The 24038-nt window shown below is 36.6% G+C and overlaps 1 protein-coding gene across 2 annotated transcripts; it reads right to left on the bottom strand.

Moving 5' to 3' along the window:
- Window positions 1-476: 476 nt before the first annotated feature.
- On the bottom strand, window positions 477-23900 carry LOC136267914 (protein NLRC3-like). 2 transcript variants are annotated; one of them, XM_066063102.1, is made up of 5 exons: window positions 23784-23900; window positions 23637-23730; window positions 16541-16813; window positions 14191-14247; window positions 477-4162 (listed from the first exon to the last, which is right to left on the bottom strand). In XM_066063102.1, exons 2-5 carry the CDS (start codon window positions 23653-23655, stop codon window positions 528-530), a joined length of 3984 nt encoding a protein of 1327 aa, XP_065919174.1. In that variant the 5' UTR covers window positions 23656-23730; window positions 23784-23900; the 3' UTR covers window positions 477-527. The 2 variants fall into 2 exon arrangements, with proteins under 2 accessions (XP_065919174.1, XP_065919173.1); XM_066063101.1 differs by having other exon boundaries at window positions 23780-23900.
- Window positions 23901-24038: the final 138 nt, after the last annotated feature.

Consider the following 24038-nt stretch of genomic DNA (forward strand, 5'->3'; position numbering starts at 1 on the left):
GTTATGCGCCTATCATTTTGTAAGTTGAAAGTTTTCTGTATGAATAGAGCGAAATTAGTGTTATTATTTGTAATCATGAAATGTTTCAATTCAAACAATTTTCAAGATTTGCTCACACATCCTTTCAAATTAAATCATAGATATTCTGGTATGTAGAATATACTATCTATGATTAAATTTATAGTAGATAATGAAAGTCCACCCTTAGTCATTACTATAAAATTCAAACTTTTAAAATTATATATTAATTCATCCAAATTGGAAGGGGTGGCACCAAAAGGGGCCTGCATGATGGTACTTTCCAAAAAATATTACACATACTTATACATATATAAGTTATTACAGTGTATAAAATGGCTACACAGATAACATGTACAAAGAGCAAGAAAGTAACAAAGATTATACAGAACCAAAACAAAAGTAATGCTATATGGTGTGATGAAAAGCATTATGATTTGAACTTGTTATATTTATTATACTGATGTAAACAGTATAGACTCCCTCAAGTTGTGTTTCATTTGATAATTTCATATTACTTGTACAGTGTTTATATCCCTCAGGTTGGCTATCAGTTCACTATCTGATAATAATCCATTACCTGTAATATAAAGTTTTTCTAAACTTGTGTTTACTTTAAGAGCTTCAGCTAATTTCTTTCCTCCTTCACTATTAATGTTATTGCACCTTATGTTGAGTTCTTTTAAGGAATTGTTATTCTTCAGACAGTCACCCATGTCCACTCCTCCATCATCAGATATCCTATTAGATGAAATATCAAGTTTTTCTAGACTTTTGTTTACTTTAAGAGCTTCAGCTAATTTCTTTCCTCCTTCACTATTAATGTTATTGCACCTTATGTTGAGTTCTTTTAAGGAATTGTTATTCTTCAGACAGTCACCCATGTCCACTGCTCCATCATCAGATATCCTATTAGATGAAATATCAAGTTTTTCTAGACTTTTGTTTACTTTAAGAGCTTCAGCTAATTTCTTTCCTCCTTCACTATTAATGTTATTCTCTATCATGTTGAGTTCTTTTAAGGTATTGTTATTCTTCAGACAGTCACCCATGGCCACTGCTCCAACATCAGATATTCTAATAGATGAAATATCAAGTTTCACTAAACTCTTGTTTACTTTAATACCTTCAATTAATTTTTTAAATCCATTACTTTGATTACCCCTCATAGTAAGTTCCTTTAGAGAATTATTACTCTTCAAACAGTCACCCATTGCTGCACATATATCATGTAACCAGTTATAAGATATACCAAGCTTCTCTATAGTTTGATTTAATTTAATGGCTTCAGCAAACACTTTCACCTTTGTAGTGTTACGTAAACACCAGTCCAGATTAATCTCTTTTAGTGTACTGTTTTCTTTAATGCAGTCACATATATGTTCCACTCTATAGTCAATGTTTGATATTTTCTCAATTGGCCATACATCTTCTTCAAAGTCACTTATAATATAAAAACTATCCTTACCATCAAGGCCATTACTAACTTTGTAAAATGAACAAGTCATCGTCTTGAAACAACGCTGAGTTAGTATATCATTCCAAGATGTGTAAATTTTTAAAAGACATTTACAGTGTAATTCTTTAATGTACTGTTCAATTCTCATGAATCCAGATCTTTGGATGTTATTATGTGTCATGTTCAGAATTTCTAAATTGCTGTTTGTTGATGCCTCCAGAATACACATCAATCCTTTATAGGTAATGTGGTTGTTAGATATATCAAGGTGTTGTAGGACTGAATTAAACTCAATGGATTCAGCTATTTGAACTGCTCCGTCATCATTTACTTCACTATTTGAAATATTAAGAACTGTCAGAGAAATGCTGTGTTTTATACAGTCACTAATAGCTGCTATTTCAATGCTAGCTATAGACACAGAACTGTTTGACACATCAATAATTTGTAACATTTCAGTGTTGTACAAACCGAATGATGCTAACATTAACATTGCCTTGACCTCCGTACATTGAAATGCATCTGAACCACTAGAAGTGGAGTCGCTTGGTCTATCCCACAATACATTAATATCAACAGTAAAACTGCTATCGTCTGTGTCATCACTTTGTGGATACTTTGTGTGGAGAAGTACATTAGTGAACTCTGTATGTTTTTTATAGTCTACTTCACCAAATGGAAATCTGAGCATTTTCAGAGTTTGATTGCTAACCAAGATAGCTTTAATTGACTTTTGTCTAACCTTTCTAATATTGCACAGTGTTAACACATGCAGTCCTGGATTTGTTTGTAAACTACTTTGTATATTAGCCACATGATCTTCCATTCCATAGTCTCCACACAATGTTAAACTATCAAGACTACATTGTCTGATGATCACACAATACACACTCCATGGGGAACAGTCATTTCCACTGAGGTCAACATACTCCAGTGATGAGGTTGTTTCTACACTGTCAATAATAAATTGCTCTAAAATATTCATTCCAATATCTCCAAGGTGGCAGTTCTCTAATTCTAGTACCATCAACTGAATTGAAGAATGAGACAGGAAGGATGTTAATGATGAAATGTGATTTGGAAGTAATGTTATGCTAACAATGCTAATTTTACCATAATTAAACATTGAAGAAATTACGTCTGGAACTTCTGCATTACTTTTAGCCTCCATATAACACTGAAATATATGTAAACATTTTCGTTTGTCTTTTTTAATGGAATCTAATATTCTTAAACCACCCTTATATTTATAACCAACTGGCTTGGTGATAAACCGTACAAATGTTTCAGATTGTACTCCACTAATGCCAACATACATCATCCACATGAAGTTAAAATGATCATTCCAAAATGTTGTTTTCATTAGTGACAATTGCTTTTCACCAGTAAGGGTCGAGACATAGTATGCAGCTAAATATTCTTGCATCGTGAAATGAAGAAAGTTAAATGAAGTGGTTATTCCTGCTCCTTTCTTAGGATAATGCTGCACAGCTTGTAGTAAACCAAACATGTTAATAGCTCCTGGTATGTGATTGATATCAGGACACACTTCTTTGATTTCCTCAAGTGTAAAAACCAATTGATCTTCTTTCAAACCCTTGAGAGCTAACTGAGATAACTTTACAACCACATCAAGGACAAGTTGAGGAACTCTTGATAACTTATCTACTACAAACTCATCACATGGTGGTGAATCTTGTTTCTGTTTCAAGTGTCGATATATGGTATGGACAATAAAGGATTCATTCATTTCAGTTAGTGTTTCAGGCAAACTGCCTTGTTTAAACAAGTAGAGAAGTACTGCTAAATGAAGAGGAATATAGCAAAACCCACTAATTGTTGGCTGTCGTTTAAGATATTTGTATAGTTCTGCTTCTTTTTCTGGTGTCTGTTTCAGTGACTGTATGATATACTTTTCTCGATCTTCTTTGGCAAATCCAAGAATTTCAATTCTTCTATCAACTTGATCATGTAAAAATATTGTGGCACTTGGTCTTGAAGTTACAACCACTATGGTTTTAGGTAGAATGTTGCCAGTAATGAGGTCTACAATAAAAGATTTTTTTCGCAATGAGGTAGGATATTCATCAAATCCATCAATCACAAATGCCACATTCTCTCCATTACATGCTTGCAAGTAGTCACTTATAACAGATGCTGTGTTGGCAGAGGAATAGAGTTGAAGAAGGCTAGCAATAGATTTTACTTCTCGTAGTTGTGGATTTCTAAGATAAATCAAAAACAGTATATCAATGTTACCTAAAATTTTACCAATAGCCCAACGATATGCTATTTCTTTTGCCAGTACAGTTTTGCCTATTCCAGGAGCACCTTCTATTAAAATGTGCTTAGGTAATTTGCTAGAAGTTTCAGAAGTGCTAGCTGCATCTATAGGGTCTTCACTAAATATATCAGCAATGTCTTTGGTGATCCTGGAGTGATCAAGACGTAGTTTCTTTGCAGGAGGTTCTGACATTAATCTGTCTACAGCAGAGGGACCCTCTTTATGCCGTTCAGCTATTGCTATTAGTTCTTGTTGAGTTCTTCCACTTCTGTAGTGCATAAGTGCAACGCTAACAATTGACTTAGGTTGGTTGGGTGGCCATTCTTCTCCAACAGGTTTGTATCTGGTCTCACAATACATTCCAGATAAAGTATGGCATAGGCCGCCAACTTCCAGTGGTTCTACATAAGATAACATATAAATAAACGCTCAAGTTGATTACCTTATCAATATCTAACATTCAGACAATTAAGTATGGCAATCCTTAAAATTTTATATTTAGAGATTGTAGAGATACCAGATGGTGAATGTATCATACATGCCAAGCCAACTTGAACGCTCAACATGCTAGCTGATTTATTGTGAAAAATGAGAAGCTCAAGTATGCTTCAAAATATGTCTGAAGCATTTTCAGTGAATTTCTACAGCATTGAAAGCTTTTTCCCAGCCATCTTGCTCTCAAACAACTGTAGCTCAACACTAGACAAAGCCTCTTGTTTTATGTTTTATGCAGAGTAGATTATAACGGTACATTTACCGACCAATTAGCTCGAAGACCGCCCAATTACCTACTGAACTGGTCAAGGATGGCCGACTCGATATACTCTAATAGAACAGTCAACTACTGTAATAGAGTAGTCGAAGATCTTCTAAAAAGGTGTACCTAAAAGGTCCAAAAATCGAAAAAAAAAGTTGCCTGGATCAGGGATACAAACCTGCACCTTTCAATAAAGTGCAATCTGCACCATTCTACCACACGTTCACATACCATATAGGTGACTTCTAAAGGGGCTTCAAATGTACTGCAGTATGACCATACAGGCATACACTGTAATTGATACAGATACATGTCACAAAACATCACATTGATCATAATGCTATTATTACAGATTTATTATGTATGTGGCTTAACAATGATACAGTGTATGGCTGCTGAAGAAGGAGTTTTGGGTGTCAAATACTCACATCCGAGCTTTGAAAATTCAAAATTATATCAGGGGGCATGCTCCAGCTTGGCATACTTACACATGCTTCTAAGCATTGCCATACAATGTCAGATCATGTCAGATCAACTTTGACTTTGATCTGACATAATGTCAGATCAATGAAGACTAGTTATAATCCTCTCTGGTTTTATGCACACATTTTCGTCTTGCAATTATTCTTGAACTGCAGTAGCATTGGTACCTCCTGCCTTATATGCAAGACCATGTCCACATTAACTACAACAGCATAAATTACTATTACATCAGGGTCGTAGAATGCATGATGATGTCACTTTTAAAGTAGATATGCTATCCTACAAATGGACTTGGCATGCAGATAAGGTAAACAGTAGAACCACATGCATGTGTATAGAGGCAACTGTAGCCTGTGTAGGTGCAAACTGTGTGGTGCTAACAGTATCTTCGTGCAGGTACATGTAATCAGTTTCTATTTGACATACGTGTGGTTAACAAGAAACCATATTATCAGCTGGATTCAAGCCCACAACTTTCTGCATTGAAGTTGATCATGTGTTCTATCACTGAAATAGTATGTCCTGTGGTTTTCAAAGTAAAATTTCTATACATGATGGCCTTCATTGTGTTGTAGAGAACAAATGGACGCGTAAAGTGACAATAAATAATCATAATGCAAGACAGATGACAAGCACTTTGTTTTGACCATGAAACATCTCAATCTGAGTGGGAACTGGTGACTAGGCCTGTGTCAAATATGCCAGCATGATGAAAAGTATAATAGTCCAGCATAATGCTAGCATATTAGGCGGACATTTTAAACTATATGGAGCTTAATTCTATGAAAATAGATCGATATTCTTCCTAATGAAGCAGTCAGTAGAAGTGCAAATTATAATAGGGCACTCAAATACACTGTACATAGTTTCTTAGATCGATACCCTCTAATAGAACAGTCACTTTGTAGTGAAATACTCTAATAGAACATTAATTACTGAAAGCATTTTGAGCAAAATTTTGAGCATAGTTGACTCAGGCCGACTGGTGAGTAAGTGGCATGACAAACAGACGATCAGACAGATGGACAACTTTTCTGCTCTATATCATAGAAACTTTACAAACATTACCATTAAAGTGGTAATAGTATAGGATACAGGGATTGGATTTGTAGGTAATAATGGTGTAGTTTGCTAACACTCAAGTAATAATTAAGCACACTGAGACATAGAAATACATCAGGTCAGCAATGAAGAAAACATGTTTCCAATTTTTAAACATACAACATGTTATCTTCAAATTCTAGTAAATTGTTTATAACAAATTTGTATTGATAACACTATTGGAACTTCATCATGCACAACAACTTCCATGTAGCTCCATTCATGATTATTCTGTATTACCACTTCAAGACATTAATTTTGTGGAAGTTGATGCCAAACAACAGTTAAACAAGTTATATACAATTCTTAAGTTCAAGCAATTTTGGACATTCATCAATTACATATTACATGGTAATGTGACTTGCGACCTTCACACCAACCAAACCAGTGGTGCTATTAACAGGAATACCAATAATACAACTACGCTGCTGTTCCTTTTCAAAAGAGAAGAATTTTACAGTAGATCTTTCTACCAGGTTGGATTACCAATTGCCATTCTTGTGATGTGCACCATTAAATTTGTTTATTTTCTTTTTTTTTCACACTCAGTAAAAACCATCATAGTTACAGGCTTTTGTAATTGAATTCAGCGACTTTGCAATTGAATTTGTCCCGTTTGCAATTGAATTTGTTGGTTTTGCAACTGAATTCGTCCCGTTTGCAATTGCATTTGTCGGTTTTGCAATAGAATTCGTCACTTTTGCAGTTAGCTAAATTTGTCTGTAACAAGAATGGAAGCTGGAGAAAACACGAAAACATGGTATAACAGCTACTACAAGAACTTGTTCAAGTACAACAGTAGTAAACAACTCTTTATAAGGCAATAATTCTTCATCTACAGCCTACCCAGCAACATTCCAAACTCTACTGCACCATTCGCGATGGGTGTGGTCACTTGCGAGCAAGCTAATTAACTTGTCAGACAGCTATCAGCTTCGCATACTACCAACTCCAATTACCTTTTAGTGTCTCAAGTGTAACTCTCCATGGTATAAATAATTCATCTCTTAATGAACGGTTGGTTTCTTGGGGCCATTTTATTTATGACGAATTGTAATGCAAATGCAACCGAGGGGTCACCAGCTGGGAAAATCGGTGTATGAATTTCAAAATCTTGTCTAATTTTGCTTGATGTCACTGATTTCAAAATTGTTTCACAAGATTTGAAGGAAACCACCTAATAGCAGAAGGGAAACCACCTAAAAGCAGGAGGAAAACCTCCTAAAAGCAAGAGGAAAACATGCATGAATACATCAGATGTTTTCTTGCTCACGTGTCCTTAAGTGATACCCGAGGTGATGCCGTGCATATATTCAGTTTAGTTAATACATAATCTTATTATTTCAGCTATAAAAGCTAGAAGTGAAAGCTGTTGAAACTGGACTATGAGCTAGCTATACTGCAGCTATAATAGTCATCATAATAGCTATCTAGCTCGAGCATATCTCTGCTTCTATAACTAGGTAAATAACATAATAGCTACTTTTAAAAATAGCATATAACATATAGCTGTAGCTATATAGTTAGCTATGGTTATAGCAACGTAGCTATAGCGTGAGGTATAGTGAAAAAAGAAACCTTGAATGATCCTATTTTCTCCAAATCGTAAGCATGTAGCTAGTTTAGTTGCAGTGGCAATATAGCTCTCTCATGCAAAGGCGATCTAGTTATTAGCTACCTGATTCAATTATTAATGATGAACAAAGAATTATGGCGTGATTACGGAGTCATAATATAATAATTTGATTTCAGATTTTAGAATTCTACTGATTTCAAAGATTTCATATCAGATTTCAGCCTGGGGTGTACGAGATTTCAAATCAGTTGGTGACCCCTCGAATGCGACAAATTCTATTGCAAAACCGACGAATTCAATTGCAAAACCGACGAATTCAATTGCAAAACTGACAAATTCAATTGCAAAACCGACGAATTCAATTGCAAACGGGACAAATTCTATTGCAAAACCGACTAATTCAATTGCAAACGGGAAGAATTCAATCACAAAGGCGATGAATTCAATTGCAAAAACCTGTATAACATTATAAGCATGTAATCTGATCACCTTGAAATCTTACAATTAAAAGTTCGGGACAAAATTAAGGGACCATTGTTGCTGCAAATCTGCATTAAAATTTTGTAGAGTATGGGGTTATAGTTGGGATATGACGCAACTAAATGCATAGATGGCAAATCTAACATGTCAAATTTCCACCATATGCCCCAGTTGCAACACAGGGATTTGATGTATTACTTGGAAATTTCCCATGGTGGGACAACAGTTTTGTGATAATCCCCCCTATAAAACCCCACCTATGCCTGAGGGGAGCAATATATTGATATTTTGATAATATGAAAAACATGTTAATGTTAGAACAACACAAGATACTCAAATAGAACAGTCACCATCCAGAAAGTTCTTATAACTGAAAAAAGTAAAAAATATCGAAAGTGGTAGGGTGACTGCTTTATTAGAGTATCTTTCAGCCTGTATTTGACTTACGATATCTCTAAGACTGTATTATTACATTTGGTCAAAAACAGCCAACCCTATTAATCAAACAGTACGATGTAGTAATGTTTAAGTAGGGATCACCCTAATAACAAACAACACTGAAAGTACCTTTATGGAAAAGTCTTAGAGTCAAATACAGGCTGAAAGATAGTCTAATAAAGCAGTCACCCTACTAACATGTTCGATATTCTAACAATACAGTCACATGTGCCAGCTGTATAGCTATAACTAAAAAACTAAATGAACTAGTACATTAAAATTATTATTTAAGGAATCTAAGTGATAAAAACTGGTGAGAAAATAGATGAATGATGGTATTACAACTAGAGGTGTACCGATATGGGTTTTTGGCATGTACCGATATCCGATATTGATGCAACCAAAAGAAGCCGATAACCGATAGTCGATCCGATATTTGCATTAATATTTTAAGCAAACAAAAGTGTACATTTACCTACTCTACAACAACATGTGCATGTATTCATTGCCTGTGGTGGTATACAGCTTGAGTTTCTATTGTGCAATCCAGACAATTAGGCACCTACAAACATTTTTATGTATACTCCCATGAAGTCTTAAACGGATATTTCTGCATTACTCCCGCATTCTAATGGCTTATGAGCTGGTACAGCAAGTTTCCTTGGTTATCCTGTGATCCTTCTTTTATTACAAAGGTACTCTATAACTGCTTCATTTGTAAAGACTGTGATAAGCTTTCCAGCAACAAACACTAGAATCGCGTGTAATTATACGGCTTCTCGTAGCGTAGCACTTGTTGCACAGTGAACAATAAGCCAGAGCCACATGGATAACGTAGAAAACCAGTGCATAATCCAAACTATTGCTACTGTATAAATATCGGTAGCAATATCGGTCCTCCTGGTGTTCTGTACCGATACCAATATTGGTAAAAAAATACCATATAGGTGGCCAATATTGTAGCCGATCCGATTATCGGTACACCTCTAATTACAACATACAGTGGAACCTCAGTTATTCGAACCCTTTGGGACCAGGGATGGTCCATAAGTCTGAAAAGTCTGTATCATCTGAAACTGTGTATAAATAACCTTAAAATAACATGAAAATTTCCAATATTTCAACTACCCTAATAGTACAGTCACTACTCTAATAGAGCTGTCATTTCCATAGTTCGGTTAACCAAGAATCCGAATAAGTGGAGTCTGGATAACTGAGGTTCCACTGTAGCTCTGTGAAAAATCCCTACTTAGGCATTAAACAAAATGACTATTATAACATGCCAATGTGAGGATTTTCTCACAGAGCTATGTTGTAATACCATCATTCATGTCTTGTCTCAATATAGTTTTATTGCTTAGTTCACTACTTCATATTTAATTTTCAAACTAGGCACGTGCCCGCAGCTGAGGGCGTGCACCTGGTTTATTGAAATTGTTTTCGTAAAAATTTGTGTGTGTTTGTCCGTACACACCCACGTGAGCAAAAATGTTTAAAAGTAGCCAGGATGTAATAATCGAAAGCTAAATTAAGGTGTATTAAACTTCCACACACATAAACTTTGCTCTGAGGTGGTTTCTTTTTGGCAGTCTGAAATTAGTCTGGCAACCCTAGTTTAGGGTTCCAGACTAGTCTGAAATACGGGTATGGCAACTCTTTGTGAACAATCTTCCTTTTCAGTTTTATAGATGTTTAACAACTTTAAAACAACACTGAAGGCCTCTTAGGCTACCAGAGATAGCGTGGCTTTGAGTTGAATGGGGGGCATTACCCGTACTTACGTGAATGAAAACAGGCCTTAAAATTAATGTGCAGTCAATTGACAAAATCCACACAAATAGCACAATGTCTGCACATAATGAGTTTTTGGTGGACAAACATGTCCTTGCAAAACCAATAGTGGTACCATAAAAGCTGATGTGTACATGTTTCTTTGTAGTGCTAACAATAACTGTCACTTGGTTGCTAGGAGATACTACATTTTTCCAACCCAAGGATTTACCAATGCCACCTCCCCTTAGTGTACTGCTATCACCAACAGCTGTAATGACCACAACCTAGTGATATGTTGCAGCTGTGTGGTTGTATTTAACCTCAAAACTTTCAATGGAAACTCCCTATTCTAACTCCAGCAGTGTAAAGTACTCCTCTAGCTCATGTCTGTACAATATGACTCTATGTCTGTATATTTGTGAATATGTAAGGACATTAATTTTGTCCTCAGCACCTTAAAAATTAAATTAAGGCCTGGAAAATGAAGGGCAGCCTCAAGGCTTTCTCTAAACAATTCGCATGAGAAGACACTCTGTAAAACAGTTGACAAGATACTTATATTATTATATTATATTATTATTACAGGGAAAAAAGGCATAAGCCTGTGAATCCTGCTCATGTACAAAAAAGAAACTAATCATTAAAGATAATAATTATCAAATAAAATCTTAAAGTTATTTACATAGTTGACACTACTTCGTTAGGTAGACTATTCCAAGCATTTATTGATCTTATAGAGAAGAAATTACTTTGAACAGATCTTGTGCATGTGGCTTGAACAATTTGAAACTGTGTCCTCTTGTTACACTAGACAATTGTTGGTGAAAAAACATTTCAGACTGTAAGCTGACATTGCCATGTAAAATATTGTACACCATCAACATATCTGCACAATGTCTTTGATAAGATAGTGAAGGAAACTTTAGAGCACTTAGATTTAGAGCACATAGTGAAGGAAGCTTTAGAGCTTTAGAGGCTTACTTCTATGCATAATTTGTGGTTTAAAGTGGTTTATTAACTCTCATGTATTAGGTGTGAGTCTCATTCTTTGGCTAGTAATCTCATGCTCTCACACCTTATCCTCTGTTTCTCACTCTTTCAGCTTAGCTCTCACGCACTTCTAATGCCTGATCTGTCTTCATAATTAGCCCTGTTCTTAAAATTGGAAAAACCCTGCGCTTAAAATAAGATTGTTGGAAAGAAGGTGATTGCGCTTTGTTTTCTTCAGGTAGATTGAGCTGCATCATACACTATTGTACCGTCTATTCACACTATTTAGCATGTTGTGACCTTTTTCTTTGGTCTTCACAAGAATCCTGGAGGCACCCTGAGTCTAGTTGCTGTTGGTACTTGAGGTCTCACTCATAAAATTGTTAAGAGGTTGGCATCTCTGTTGTTATAATTAACTACATGGGCCCCTGGAGTATAACATCAACTTGTTAATATACATACTACAAGCTTCATGTTTATGTTGACCCATTTTGAAACTAGTCAACCATGTTTGCGTAGTCAGCGAAAAGAACTGGAACACAAAGGAGGACAAAGGTAGGTCCATGATACGTGTATTGTATGTACTGCAGTTGGCAAAAAGGCACATCTTGGGACAAAGCAACGTCGAACAGTGAAAAAAATCAAGCCCATGGCCTTATCCATTGTTGAGTTATGCTTGGCTGAAGGCTAGTTAGTCAGTAGAAAATTCAGTTAAATAAGAAATTTTAAAAATTCCATAGAAACTTGTTGGAAGGGTTTGGGGTCACTCTGAAGGCAATTTTAATACCGTACTGTATGATAACACTGTGTAACTGACTGACCAACCATACCATATACAGTAAATGGTTATTAGATCCCAATACACTGTAATCTCCAACTTTATGTGCAATACCTCAAATGGCCAGATGCTTAATGTGAGACTAAACGTAGCATGTATCAAATTATTACAAGTGGGATTTATATGACACGACTGATTTAAAGTTTATAAATTTGCGATAGCATGATACGGCTTCCCTCTGGCTATGCCATGCTTTTCTCCCATATTCTCCATAGCGACAGGATTCATTGCAGAGAAGTTTCCTGTACTATTCTTTGTTTGTAACGCTGTGTAACGAGTGGAGCATAGCTACAAACAAAGCATAATGGCCACTTCACTTTTCAGTGCGTAATTGCTTATTGGGCACGCGTTCAGATGCAAAATTGTTTTATGGAATGCCTCCCTTGTTTCACAACCTTTTAGCAGTTCCCTTGTTTCCCTGCTTTTTTGTTCTTTAATCCCTAATCCAGCTTAAAGTTCCTACTACTTGTGTATAATAGTAGCTTTGTGAAGCACATCTAGCTGCAATCAATCCACTCACTACAAATGTATAGGGAAACATGGTGATACAAAGCTTACAGACAAACATGAAGTGTATTCTTATAACAATGTGATAGCGAACCCACACAAAGCCATCGACTCGAGACACTAACACCACAACAGTGTTAGAAAAAAGATAACATTTCAGATCACTTTGAAGACATTCTTGAGTTTGATTATAAAACTGCAGAAGGAAATAGATTTTAGGCCAATATCACAAGTTTTGGCAACTGAATTTGTCACTTTGGCAAATGAATTCGTCCACTTGGCAATGTAATTCATCGTTTTGGCAATTGAAATCGACACTTTGGCATTAGAATTTGTCATGTTAGCACAAGAATTTGTCATAATTAAAGAAAACAATTGTTCATAATGAATTTTCGTCATGGAGAGTTACGCTTGAGACACTAGAAGGTAGGTTGTATGCAGAATCGAAGCCGATAGTTGTCTAGCAAGTTGTTTGCAAGTGACTACGCCTATCGGTAATGGTGAAGTACAGTTGACAAGGTCTTGTAGCATCTGCTACATCTTCTTTTTGTGTTTTCTCCAACTGCCAACAATGGATAGTTGGAAAAGGTCGATATGGTTGGACACTGATGCGGAGACGAACATTATACCACCTTTACATTTATACAACAGTTATGTTTCATACCTAATGTTGTTCTATACTGTAGTCTACACTTCCAGACACAGAGATCATACATATTATAGCTTACAAAATGTTTCACAAGCTATAATATCTATGCAGAGATTGATTTCAAGTAGTGCTTATTTATTTATAAGCAGAGGATAGGCTAGCACGCTACAGAGTACCATACATCATATACTGTTGTACACACGCTATAGAAATCTAATGCACACTCACAGAGATTTAGCTGGCATGCCCCAACTAAGCTAGGACCTAGTGGGGCATAAGCGCCTGTGCCTTATTCTGAAAGCTGAGAGCTCCTAGATCTGGCCTACGACAGTAAACTAGGGTGGATCTCTACAATTACATAACTGCACTAGATTTCTGGAGCACTTGTACAACAGTACATCATCTATAATACTTGTAGCGTGCTAGCCAATTCCTGCACATATGCTTATAATTGGATAAGCACTATGTGAAGACCATGTCTGGGCCTAGAAGTGAAGACTACTGTGTTAGATACGAAAATTAACTGTTGTATAGATGTAAAAGTGCATTTTGAAAATGTCTGTGCCCGTGTCCGCATCCGCCTTTTCCAACTACCCGCCAACAATTGCAAACAGGACGAATTCATTTGCCAAAACCAGTAACATAAACCTTTGTGATCTCTATAGTTACAGGTAGTAGCTATTCTACTTACTGTAATAATAAACAGTCTGTAAAACTATAGATTACTAGATGCAATATTGTTATATCATCACTATATCACAACTAGTAGGATTACACAAAGTACATACACACATACGTACATACATACGTACGTACAACCATAATTCGTCTACTTACTATCAGGTCCACTGGTAGGATGAGATACAATAGGTGCATCTGATATTGTACTAGATCCTGGAAAGTATAAAACGAGTATTACAAGTGGTAATGACCTATGTATATATTATGCAACCAAAAGTGTAACCCGTGATCCCACAACTCATCATTAACAGCAACACACTACATATATTCAGTATTTGAATTTCCCATACTTTCCTTCCACTTGTTTATATCTCATAGTTAACGCTAAGACTTACCACACCAGATATATTACCATATATAGTATGCATGAATAAACACAATAAATTACTAACTAGTGTAGTTACAGTAATTTTGGTGCTGATTGTTGGATTACATTAATTACAAAAATATGGATAGTTTATGAAGCAGTAAAGATTAGAAGCAGTCTATCTAGTGTTCTATTAGCTACCAGGTGTGATAGTAATTAACCAACAGGTTTTCAAATGGTACATTCTAGGCGAGGCCTAAAGAATAATTATAATGCACTGCGGCGAGTGCAGTTTGGAAAATACAGTGGTCGATGGACAAACATAGCATGAGGCAAAGCTGAATGCTATATGTGGCTCAAGACCACACCTGAGTGCTATATTTTCTGTACTGCACAAGTGTAAGCAGTGCTTTAACGTATGAATTCAGAGTAGCAATCAAGAAGTTAACCATTAACACAGTTTATCATGACCCAGAATGCAGTGAAAAGACTAGTGCCTACTCATGATTATCAGAAGACATTAACGCTGAATTATCACACAATTAATTTTGTTATCCATCAGATCCAGAATTCGCTTAATATAGTGAGGCAGGAAGATGGGGAGAATGACTGAAGAAAGCTATCTATGGTGCACGCAGTTGCACCGGTAGGAAAATTATTGAAGGCTAGCTACGCTGCTTAAAAACAACTGAGCACAACAATGTATAGCTAAGGAAACATTAAAGCTCTGTTCTACTTTTGCTTTCCAAGTGAAATGTCTCATTTGCTATGTATCAAAGTAAGTTGTTCAAATGATCCAAACTGAAATTTTTGCACATCAGCAACTCTTCATTCAAACGTGAAGTCTTAGCCCACTATGTGTTTCCAGCCTTCTATTCACTAAACCTTGAGGAAAGTAACTGTCAAAATTTTGAGTCATTGAGTGCTCCAGGCTAGTGCTCTTCAGTGATCATGTGGGAGTTGATGTTTTAACTAAGGCTAGGACCATACAGTTATTTAGTCATGGAAAAGTTGAACTTTGAGTTCACCAAATATTACCGGCCTTCCAGTTAGCGTGCCAGTGTCCAGTTTTAAAGAAGTTCAACTAGAAGAGTTACTAGACTAATCACTGTAGAGGACCACATTTAAAAGTTAAATCCGACTATGGCCTATTAGGCTGGTGGCTACATACTGAAGGTAGTGTGACTGCTCTATTAGAATCCCTAACTGCTCTATTAGAGTATCTCGATCTTTTGCAGTGTTTAAAAACAGTGTCCTTGGGTTATGTGTACTTAAGCGCCTGTAGTATTAATAATAGTCCTCATAAACTGGGGTTCCAGGTTTTCCACGTGGGCGGGTGACCAGAATTATGGTTTGATTTGGTGTGGCCTTATTAGACTGCCTGGTTACAAGGCTCTAGTTAATATCTAAAAAGTAGAATAGCTATCCATATATTTAATCTAACCTCATGAGCATTCAAAAACTGGTCAGTCTGTGAAATCTCCACTTTCAATACTCTTATAGTTGAATGACTTTAAAAATAAATCTCCAAAAGAGACTGTAACATAACGAATTTGATACCATGTTGTCTTTAATTAAGAACACGTGATCCGCACACGTGATTTTCAAAATTATTTCATTTGAAGAAAAAAGCAGTCGGTCGGGCTCGCGCAACATAAGATCAAATAGGTATGGCCTAACTTAACTACAATATACAGTATTAACAGCAGAATGTTTATTATGTCAACTAAGTCAGGGTTGAAAATAATCAGGTTGGTACTGCTTACCCAGATGACTACCGGTAGCAATCTGGGTCAGACCCGGTCTAACTAAAACTGGGCAAGAGCTACATTCATTAAGTAAATGGATATCTTAAGTATTATGATAACAAAATAGGTAAATTGTATAAATAACAATCAGTTAGTAGGTGTGGTTTGTAAATGTACAGACAGCAAAATACATTACTATAAGTGGGTGTGGCTCATGCATACCTACAAACTTCACCACACCTTACTGATACCTTAGCAGGGAAGATTACATCACTAGTAATGTATAAAGTTTGGTTACCATTTTAGCTAGTGGAACACATTAACTATTAAAATAACACGCAAATTTCAAAACTCCAGTTAGACAATAGTATAAAACTAGTTTAGTGCTCACCCAAATAAGTTAGTTCCATTTTTCTGGCAACTTGTAACATCCTAACTATCTTGAGAGCCTCTACAATCTGACACCAGCAGGGATCACATGATCTCTGTAGCCATGTATTGAACATGTGACAACACTTATCCTTAGTACGACTGTGATCAATGTCAATTGTGTTGACTTTTTCCCATGGGAGGTCTAATTGAAGGGCTACCTCCTTCCAACATGATGAAATATCATCAGAGTATGGAGACAGTTCCTTTAGTTTAGGTGTACAGTGTTGGTGACCTTGTTAATGATAAACAAAACAGTAAATACTAATGTAGCTATCAGCGTTGTAAGTGGGTCAGTACACTGTTGACCCGTTTGACCCACAGACCCGAATAGTAATCCAGATGGGACCTGGATCTGACCCGGTTTAATTAAAATAGAGGCATGCCCCCAAGACTAGATTTATAAGTCCACAAGTTTCACTAGTCAGTCTTACATTTTTTACACTATAGAAAGGATTGTCTGCAAGAAGTAGCTACGTATTCTAAAGTGGGTGTGGCTCCAAGTACGTATTATCAAGTGGGTGTGGCTCCACGTAAGTTTACATGGCAAGTAGCAACACAGATCTGGTGATGCCATGCATGCCCACAGAGCACAGCTGATACAATTCCGATAAGTGGGCGTGGTTCTACATACCCTGCACATACAGCAAAACATATTCCTGAATGATGGGTGTGGCTCCACGTAAGTTTCTCGAGTGCTTACAACTGCATTTCCACCAATACAATCGAGCTTGTTAACTTATCATCACACGTGATCTCATCCGGGTCAGACCCAAATATTCAGTGAAGTGGATAAGACCCACTTGACCCGGACAAAATGTGACCCAAACGACCCGGATAATCCAGATGACCCGGCCCACTTACAACGCTGGTAGCTATAGCACTGGTCATATATCTAGTACATTTTGTACATGCTTACAATATTTTGTAGCTATATATTTTGAAATAAGCTATAGGCTATACAACTTCAAGGAGAATCTGGAAAATTAAATGTGTTACATACATACCTAGCTAGCTATTGTGTGCTATTGTGTATGAGATTATTAATGCTAGCTATTGGCTACATCAAACTAGTTTCTCTTTAGTTAGCAGACTAGATACTGTAAATATCAATATTTCCAGAATATTTTCAATCAGGATACTCACAAGACTTATAAGTGACACATAAAGACCATGAGGTACACCTTACTGGTACAGTTCTAGGAGACACTTCACTGGTTTCCATAAAAATTAGTTTTAGCACAAAATTTTCAATGAAAAAGAACTCTAATATATAGATTATGTATGGTGTACTCATGCAGTCAGGTAATCTGCAAACAAAAAATTAATATAAATAGATCTGTTATCCCATCAAGATGACTGGCACAAACTTGCAGTGTAATACACAAATTCTCTGTTTTCAAAGATTTGTACAAAAATCATACCCTAGCTTAACATGCAAGAATCCACATAGCACAGGTGGAGTGGCAGTTGATTTTTCAACAGCTGCTTGATAAAATGTTTTGAAAATTACATAACTTCTTAAATATGTACTGCTGAAGGGTATGAGCTTCATGCTTGATTAATAATGAGGAAGTGTCTTGATTGCATTTTTACACACAATTTCATTTCGATGCATAACTTCACAGTGGTTGATTGTATTGCAACAAAATTTGTACTGTAAATCCATAAAATAGGCTTTGCAACCATATCTAGAGTTTATGTTAACTGGTTGTGAGTGCAGTGTTAGAAGAGTGTCCCTGGTTTACCTCATTCCATTTTAAGCGCCTCTACCATTTAGATTTTTGATGACAGAGACCTTATGCTTCTGCACGCTTTCACAACTTGTTTATCAGACATTGGGGCTTGTGTCCACATCGTGTCTTTAAAAGTTATTGTAGGGATTAGAGGTTTGATCGAAGAAAATACGCATATGGGCAAACCAGAATTAGATAGTGTCAGTGCTAGATGGACCGCACAAACACGGGATATTGACAGGTTAACGTAACAGTAGGTGTAACATAAGGTAGATAAATAAAGTGAAATATGTGTAAATACGCCTATTCATATTTTAGCAAGGTCGCAAGACAATGATGATGATGATGACGACTCCTAAAGATTTTTTTATCACGTAACGCCATACAAATCTATTGATAGATGTTGAATAATCCAGGACTAATATTGCAAAACTAACCCTACACGTAAATAACTCACAGTAGTGGCCGCGCGTCTTTTATATGGGCGTGCGCTTTGTAGTTTCTTGGCCGTGCAACTCACTACCGTGAGTCTTGATTATTATGATTGGTGACGCATACTGCATTTGAACTGGTGCCGCGGACCCAGCTATATCGTCTGAAAAGTGAAGTATCCATTACGCTTCGTTGTCAGCTATGTTCAACCCATTACACAGCAGTACGAATCAAGAGCTGTTCGAAAAGCATCTCTGCAACCCACGCATACCGAAAGAAAGGGTTGGTGCCGCGCGCCCCAGATATATAAATTATTGTCTGAAAAGTGAAGTATCCATTATGCTTCGTTGTTGGCTATGTTCAACCCGTTACACAGCAGCATGAATCAAAAACTGTTTTAAAAACACCTCTGCAATCGAAGTAGCCACTATGAAAAATATGGACGATTTTCGTTACGAAGGGAAGCCATCACATGCTACCACCAAATCGACACTTTTCGCTGTCAGCAAAGATGAATGGGACACAAAGGAGGACACTGGTAAGTCCATGAAGAATGCATTGTACGTACGTACTGCGGTATGCCAAAAGGCACCTCTTGGGCTGAAGCGATGTCAAACAGTGAAAAAATCAGGCCCGTAGCCTTAGCCGTTATTGAGTTACGCTTGTCTGAAGACGTCAGTCAGTCAGTCAGTCAGGCAGTCAGTAGAAAATTTCGTTGAATAATTAAAAAAAAAAAATTCCGTAGCAACTTCTTGAAAGCGTTTCATGTCGATCTGAAAGCTTGTTTGGGCTTAGTTTTACCTAACCAATACTGCCACATCGTCATCTGGGAAAACTGAGGCTGTTGTTTGGATGATGTTATTTTGTGGGCCTCACCTACTCCTTTTGTGGTCCCTACTATACACTGCTATCGTAGTGTATGATGACAGAGAGCAAACCATTTGCACTCAAAGATTACACATTTAAAGGTGAGTTGGGATGTGATTTAAAAGCTATCATGATATACCTATGGTAATATGTACCTCCTTCCATTTAGTTCGGACTAGGGCATCTTGCGATTGCTTTTTTTTCCCCTGAGCATTTTCACTTCTCTTGGATCTCTTAGATAGATGTATAAACTCACTACACCACTGATAACCTCGTAATGTGTTCACCAACATCGATGATGTCTACGAAGGAATTAATGTCGGTCGTTAAACAAAGAACCCCGAACAGTCAGACATTTGTTTCAAGCTGATATTGTTCACTTGTCAACCACCATCCAATGATGGTGGTTGTTTTGGTAGTTGTGCAGGGTTCCATGGTTCTCCTATACAATTTGTTTTCAATAGGACCATTGATATGATCAGCCACTAATTGTGGCTCCCAATTGCATGAAGCTTGGGGGAGAAATACCTGGGGGTTCCCAACTTTGAAGCCACAGGGATTTCTAAGGCCATCCTAACAATTCTAATGAAACTCTGCACTATCACACCCCAAGCTACTCTTGGAATGGGAGAACACTGGACTTGAGTCTACCACACAAGACTCCCTTCAATGTCTGAGTCTACCACACAAGATTCCCTTCAATAATTGAGTCTAACACACAAGACTCCCTTCAATGTCTGTGCATTTCCTCCCCTAATAGAATAATCCCATACCATAGTGTTAATTCCCTCTTAATAAAGTTGTTATTTTATTATCATTCTTATATATAGCAGCACTAACGTAATTGGTTTTTTATGTACTCATTTCCAACATAGTCTCCTAGTCCTAGGGATGACCCATACACGCGGTATTTTTTCTACACATGCGTTCATATGTTTTCCAATTAATACCTACTGTTCTATACTACATCTAGCATTGTGATGCAGGCGTGCTACGTAACTATCTAATGCTGGATAACTGCAATGTGTCGCTACACTGCCCAAACACACATGCAATTTATCTCCCTCCACTAACTTTGTTTAACAAGTTAAACTCCATTTAAGTAGCAGAAATTCCATTGCAAAAGCAATCAAATCAGTATGTGTGATCATCAAAAGTTCCTAAAAGTTCCCTTTAAATACATACCCATGTACATGTCAAACAGACTCAGTTCCATTCTTTGGCAAGGCAATAATCATACAGTATGGGAGTACTGTACTAGTGTATAGTAGGGTTTGGACTTATTTGCCCAAAATATCACCCGAAATCCAGCCTCACTTCATGATACCTGCATGGTTAGGCATAACTGAGCCCAAAAATACCTTCAAAGTGATCCCAAAAGTTTCTGTAGAATTTGTAAATTCCTATTTATATATATATTATTTCATGACTTTTATACCCAGAAACAGCCTTATTTAATATATGAAGTCAGATGGTCTATCCAAAATAACATGTGTGTTATATGTAGTACATATACACACATGCGTGCTCTATTGCGCTTTGTGTTTTACATGTTCGTTTTCGCTTTACATGTGATAAAAAAGGTGTGTAAAAAAGAAAAAAAAATTGTGACCAACTCAGAATTTTAACCCTGGCCATCATGAAAATCTTTGCAACTTCAGACTCATGCCTTAACCATTGTGCTACCAAGTCAACCATTGCATGCTTTGGACAATTATAGTACTTATGTGTAATATCTGCTAAAAAGTCAACTTTTCACCGATACCAATATCATGTACCGATACCGGTGTACCTCTACTGTTTAAGGTACGTAGTTTTAACCATGATGGGTTAGTTGCTCTACCGTTATGATAGTTTATGTGATGTAAAGACCTGGAAATGGTGAACAATGGAGTTACATAGCTCAGAAAACAAAATGAATCAAAGAAAAGCCTTATGAGGCTAAGGAGAATTGACTACGTACATAAGCAATGGTAAGCTGGTAGAGTGTTTGTAATTAAAATACATTCACACTTTCAGGCATCATCAACATATGACTTTAGAAATTTGAAGGTTTGTCACATACTGTCAAGAGCTCACAGGTATCTTTTCTGGTTCTGATGAGTGTCTGCATTCTGTACTTTGTCTTTCATTATCTTCAATTACATCATCGCCTTCTTCATACAAGGAAACCATACCAAGGAGTTAATTTTTCATATCAACACCTCCTTAGATAAGCATAATTATTTAGATGCCACAAAACTATATGAAGTGCTTGTAAGAGAGAGTAGATACGTGTAACTACACTTTATGAAACAATCAGATTGCGACCATGTCCTTAAACGATCAGAACACACCACCATGCTCCTAAATGATCTAACTAAATATTTTCATTTGTATGTGATAATTTATTTGTACTATTTCAGTTGTCATGTTGTTAATTACATACATGACTTGCTACATAACTGAATGCTCCACAAAATGACTTAATACTAGGGATGTGGGAATTATGCACAAATTATTTGGGAATACTGATGGGGTAAAGTATTGAGCATTATTCTAACAGTTTTAAGATCGAGATACTCTAAAAGAGTAGTCACCTACTCTAATAGAACGATCGGCGTGAAAAAGTTCATTACTCATTAAACTAATCACAAAGTATCTTGCTATCAAAAATAATTTTTCTGACAAATTGATACAGCTAGATTTATCAGTTATTATTGTTTGAAAGTCTTGCTATGCAACTTAATTACAAAACTAAAAGAAAAGTTATAAAGATTGAGAATAATTTTATAATGTGTAAATTTTGGAATAATAAATGGAGAAATTCGGAATAGCATAATGGTGAAAATTTTGAGCATAATTCCCACAAGCACATAGCTATCCATTCTACACAGTGGCTTGTCACATAGCCTAATTCTCTACAGGATGACTTGTTACATAATATCATGTAGCTGAACATTCTACACAGTATTGCATAACCAAATGCTCTAATAGGGAGACTGTATTATGTAGAGCATCTTGATTGTGCACTGGTTACACGTAGTTGGGTTTTTGTATCCTAAGCAAGGGACAGGCTCGCTGGCTCGATCAGTGTAGTGCGCGTGTGGCCCAGAACATCTAATAAGGGCATCATAGACTCCAATTATTCTGAAAGGTCTTTCTACAACAATTTATCTACCTGTGTACCAGTTTTCAGCCTTACCAATCCATGGAAGTATGACATTCACTTATTAATGGATAATGAAGCACAAGGATGTAGTTAGTATACTTTCTGAAAAAGTCAGTGTTAAAACACCACGGTACGTACCTGCCATATTCTAACATACGTGGACAAACTGATGGGACATTTTATTGTATATCAGAAAGTAGACTAGCACTTCTAGTATGCTGATATACCCATTCATAGGTGATTACCATACAACCATGAATTGGGTGCTGTTGTGCCAGATCTGGTGGAAAGAAAATGCGAGAGATTGTATATTTCTATTGTGGCATTGTGACTTATAATTTCTACATGATTATGTTCTACTGAGGCAGGGAAAATGCCTCTAAATATAGTAGGCAATTTGTAACTAAAATTAAAGTTGCACCCAATTCTGCTAGATTGGACCTGTGGTAGGTGCATGCACGCCCAGATAAAGCGATGGACTTTATCGCCGATCGTTCTATTAGAGTAGGTGACTACTCTTTTAGAGTATCTCGATCTTAAAACTGCTTGAATAATGCTCAATACTTTACCCCATCAGTATTCCCAAATAATTTGTGCATAATTCCCAAAGTCCTACAAGAGTTTCCTCTTGCAAGAAATCCTGTTATCTCTTCCAAAACTTGTAGGAATCCTGCAGGAACGTTTATTGGTGGAGGGGCGTGACTTTAATTGCTCAACCACGCCCATTCTTTACGTCAACCATTCAATCTTGCGCTTTAAATTTCACGCTGTAAAGTTTAAACGCCATATTATTTGCCATCGAACAACTGCATTCAATAAACAATTTCAACTTTAACTCACCATGGCTACTAAACATCGTAGAACTAGCCTACCTTGATGTCCTTCGGTCATCTTCCGAGTCTTTTCCGGTCAATCTGCACACATCAGCAATTTTCAGCTTGATCAGTTTTTTTCAACGCGAATTACCTAAGTTCAACAAGAAAGTGATGAATCGCGTTACACATATGGAACTTACTTACAACATAGATACACTGTAGATATACTAACGCTATGCCTACATAGGGCAACCATTGAAATGCAACCTAAAAACAAAAGATTACGTCATAATTACGTGAAGGGACACCGCCCCCCTTTATCGTGAATCTACACATGTATCGTGAGGTATTTGCAGCAATTTTGTCAATATTCCGAGTCAGAGATGTACGTTGCTTCACTTGCCTTACCCTACATTGTAGCTACCATGCAAGTAATTCAACACACAAGACTAAGAAACA

This window comes from Dysidea avara, chromosome 10 (assembly GCF_963678975.1).
Source record: "Dysidea avara chromosome 10, odDysAvar1.4, whole genome shotgun sequence".
Classification (NCBI taxonomy): Eukaryota; Metazoa; Porifera; class Demospongiae; order Dictyoceratida; family Dysideidae; genus Dysidea; species Dysidea avara.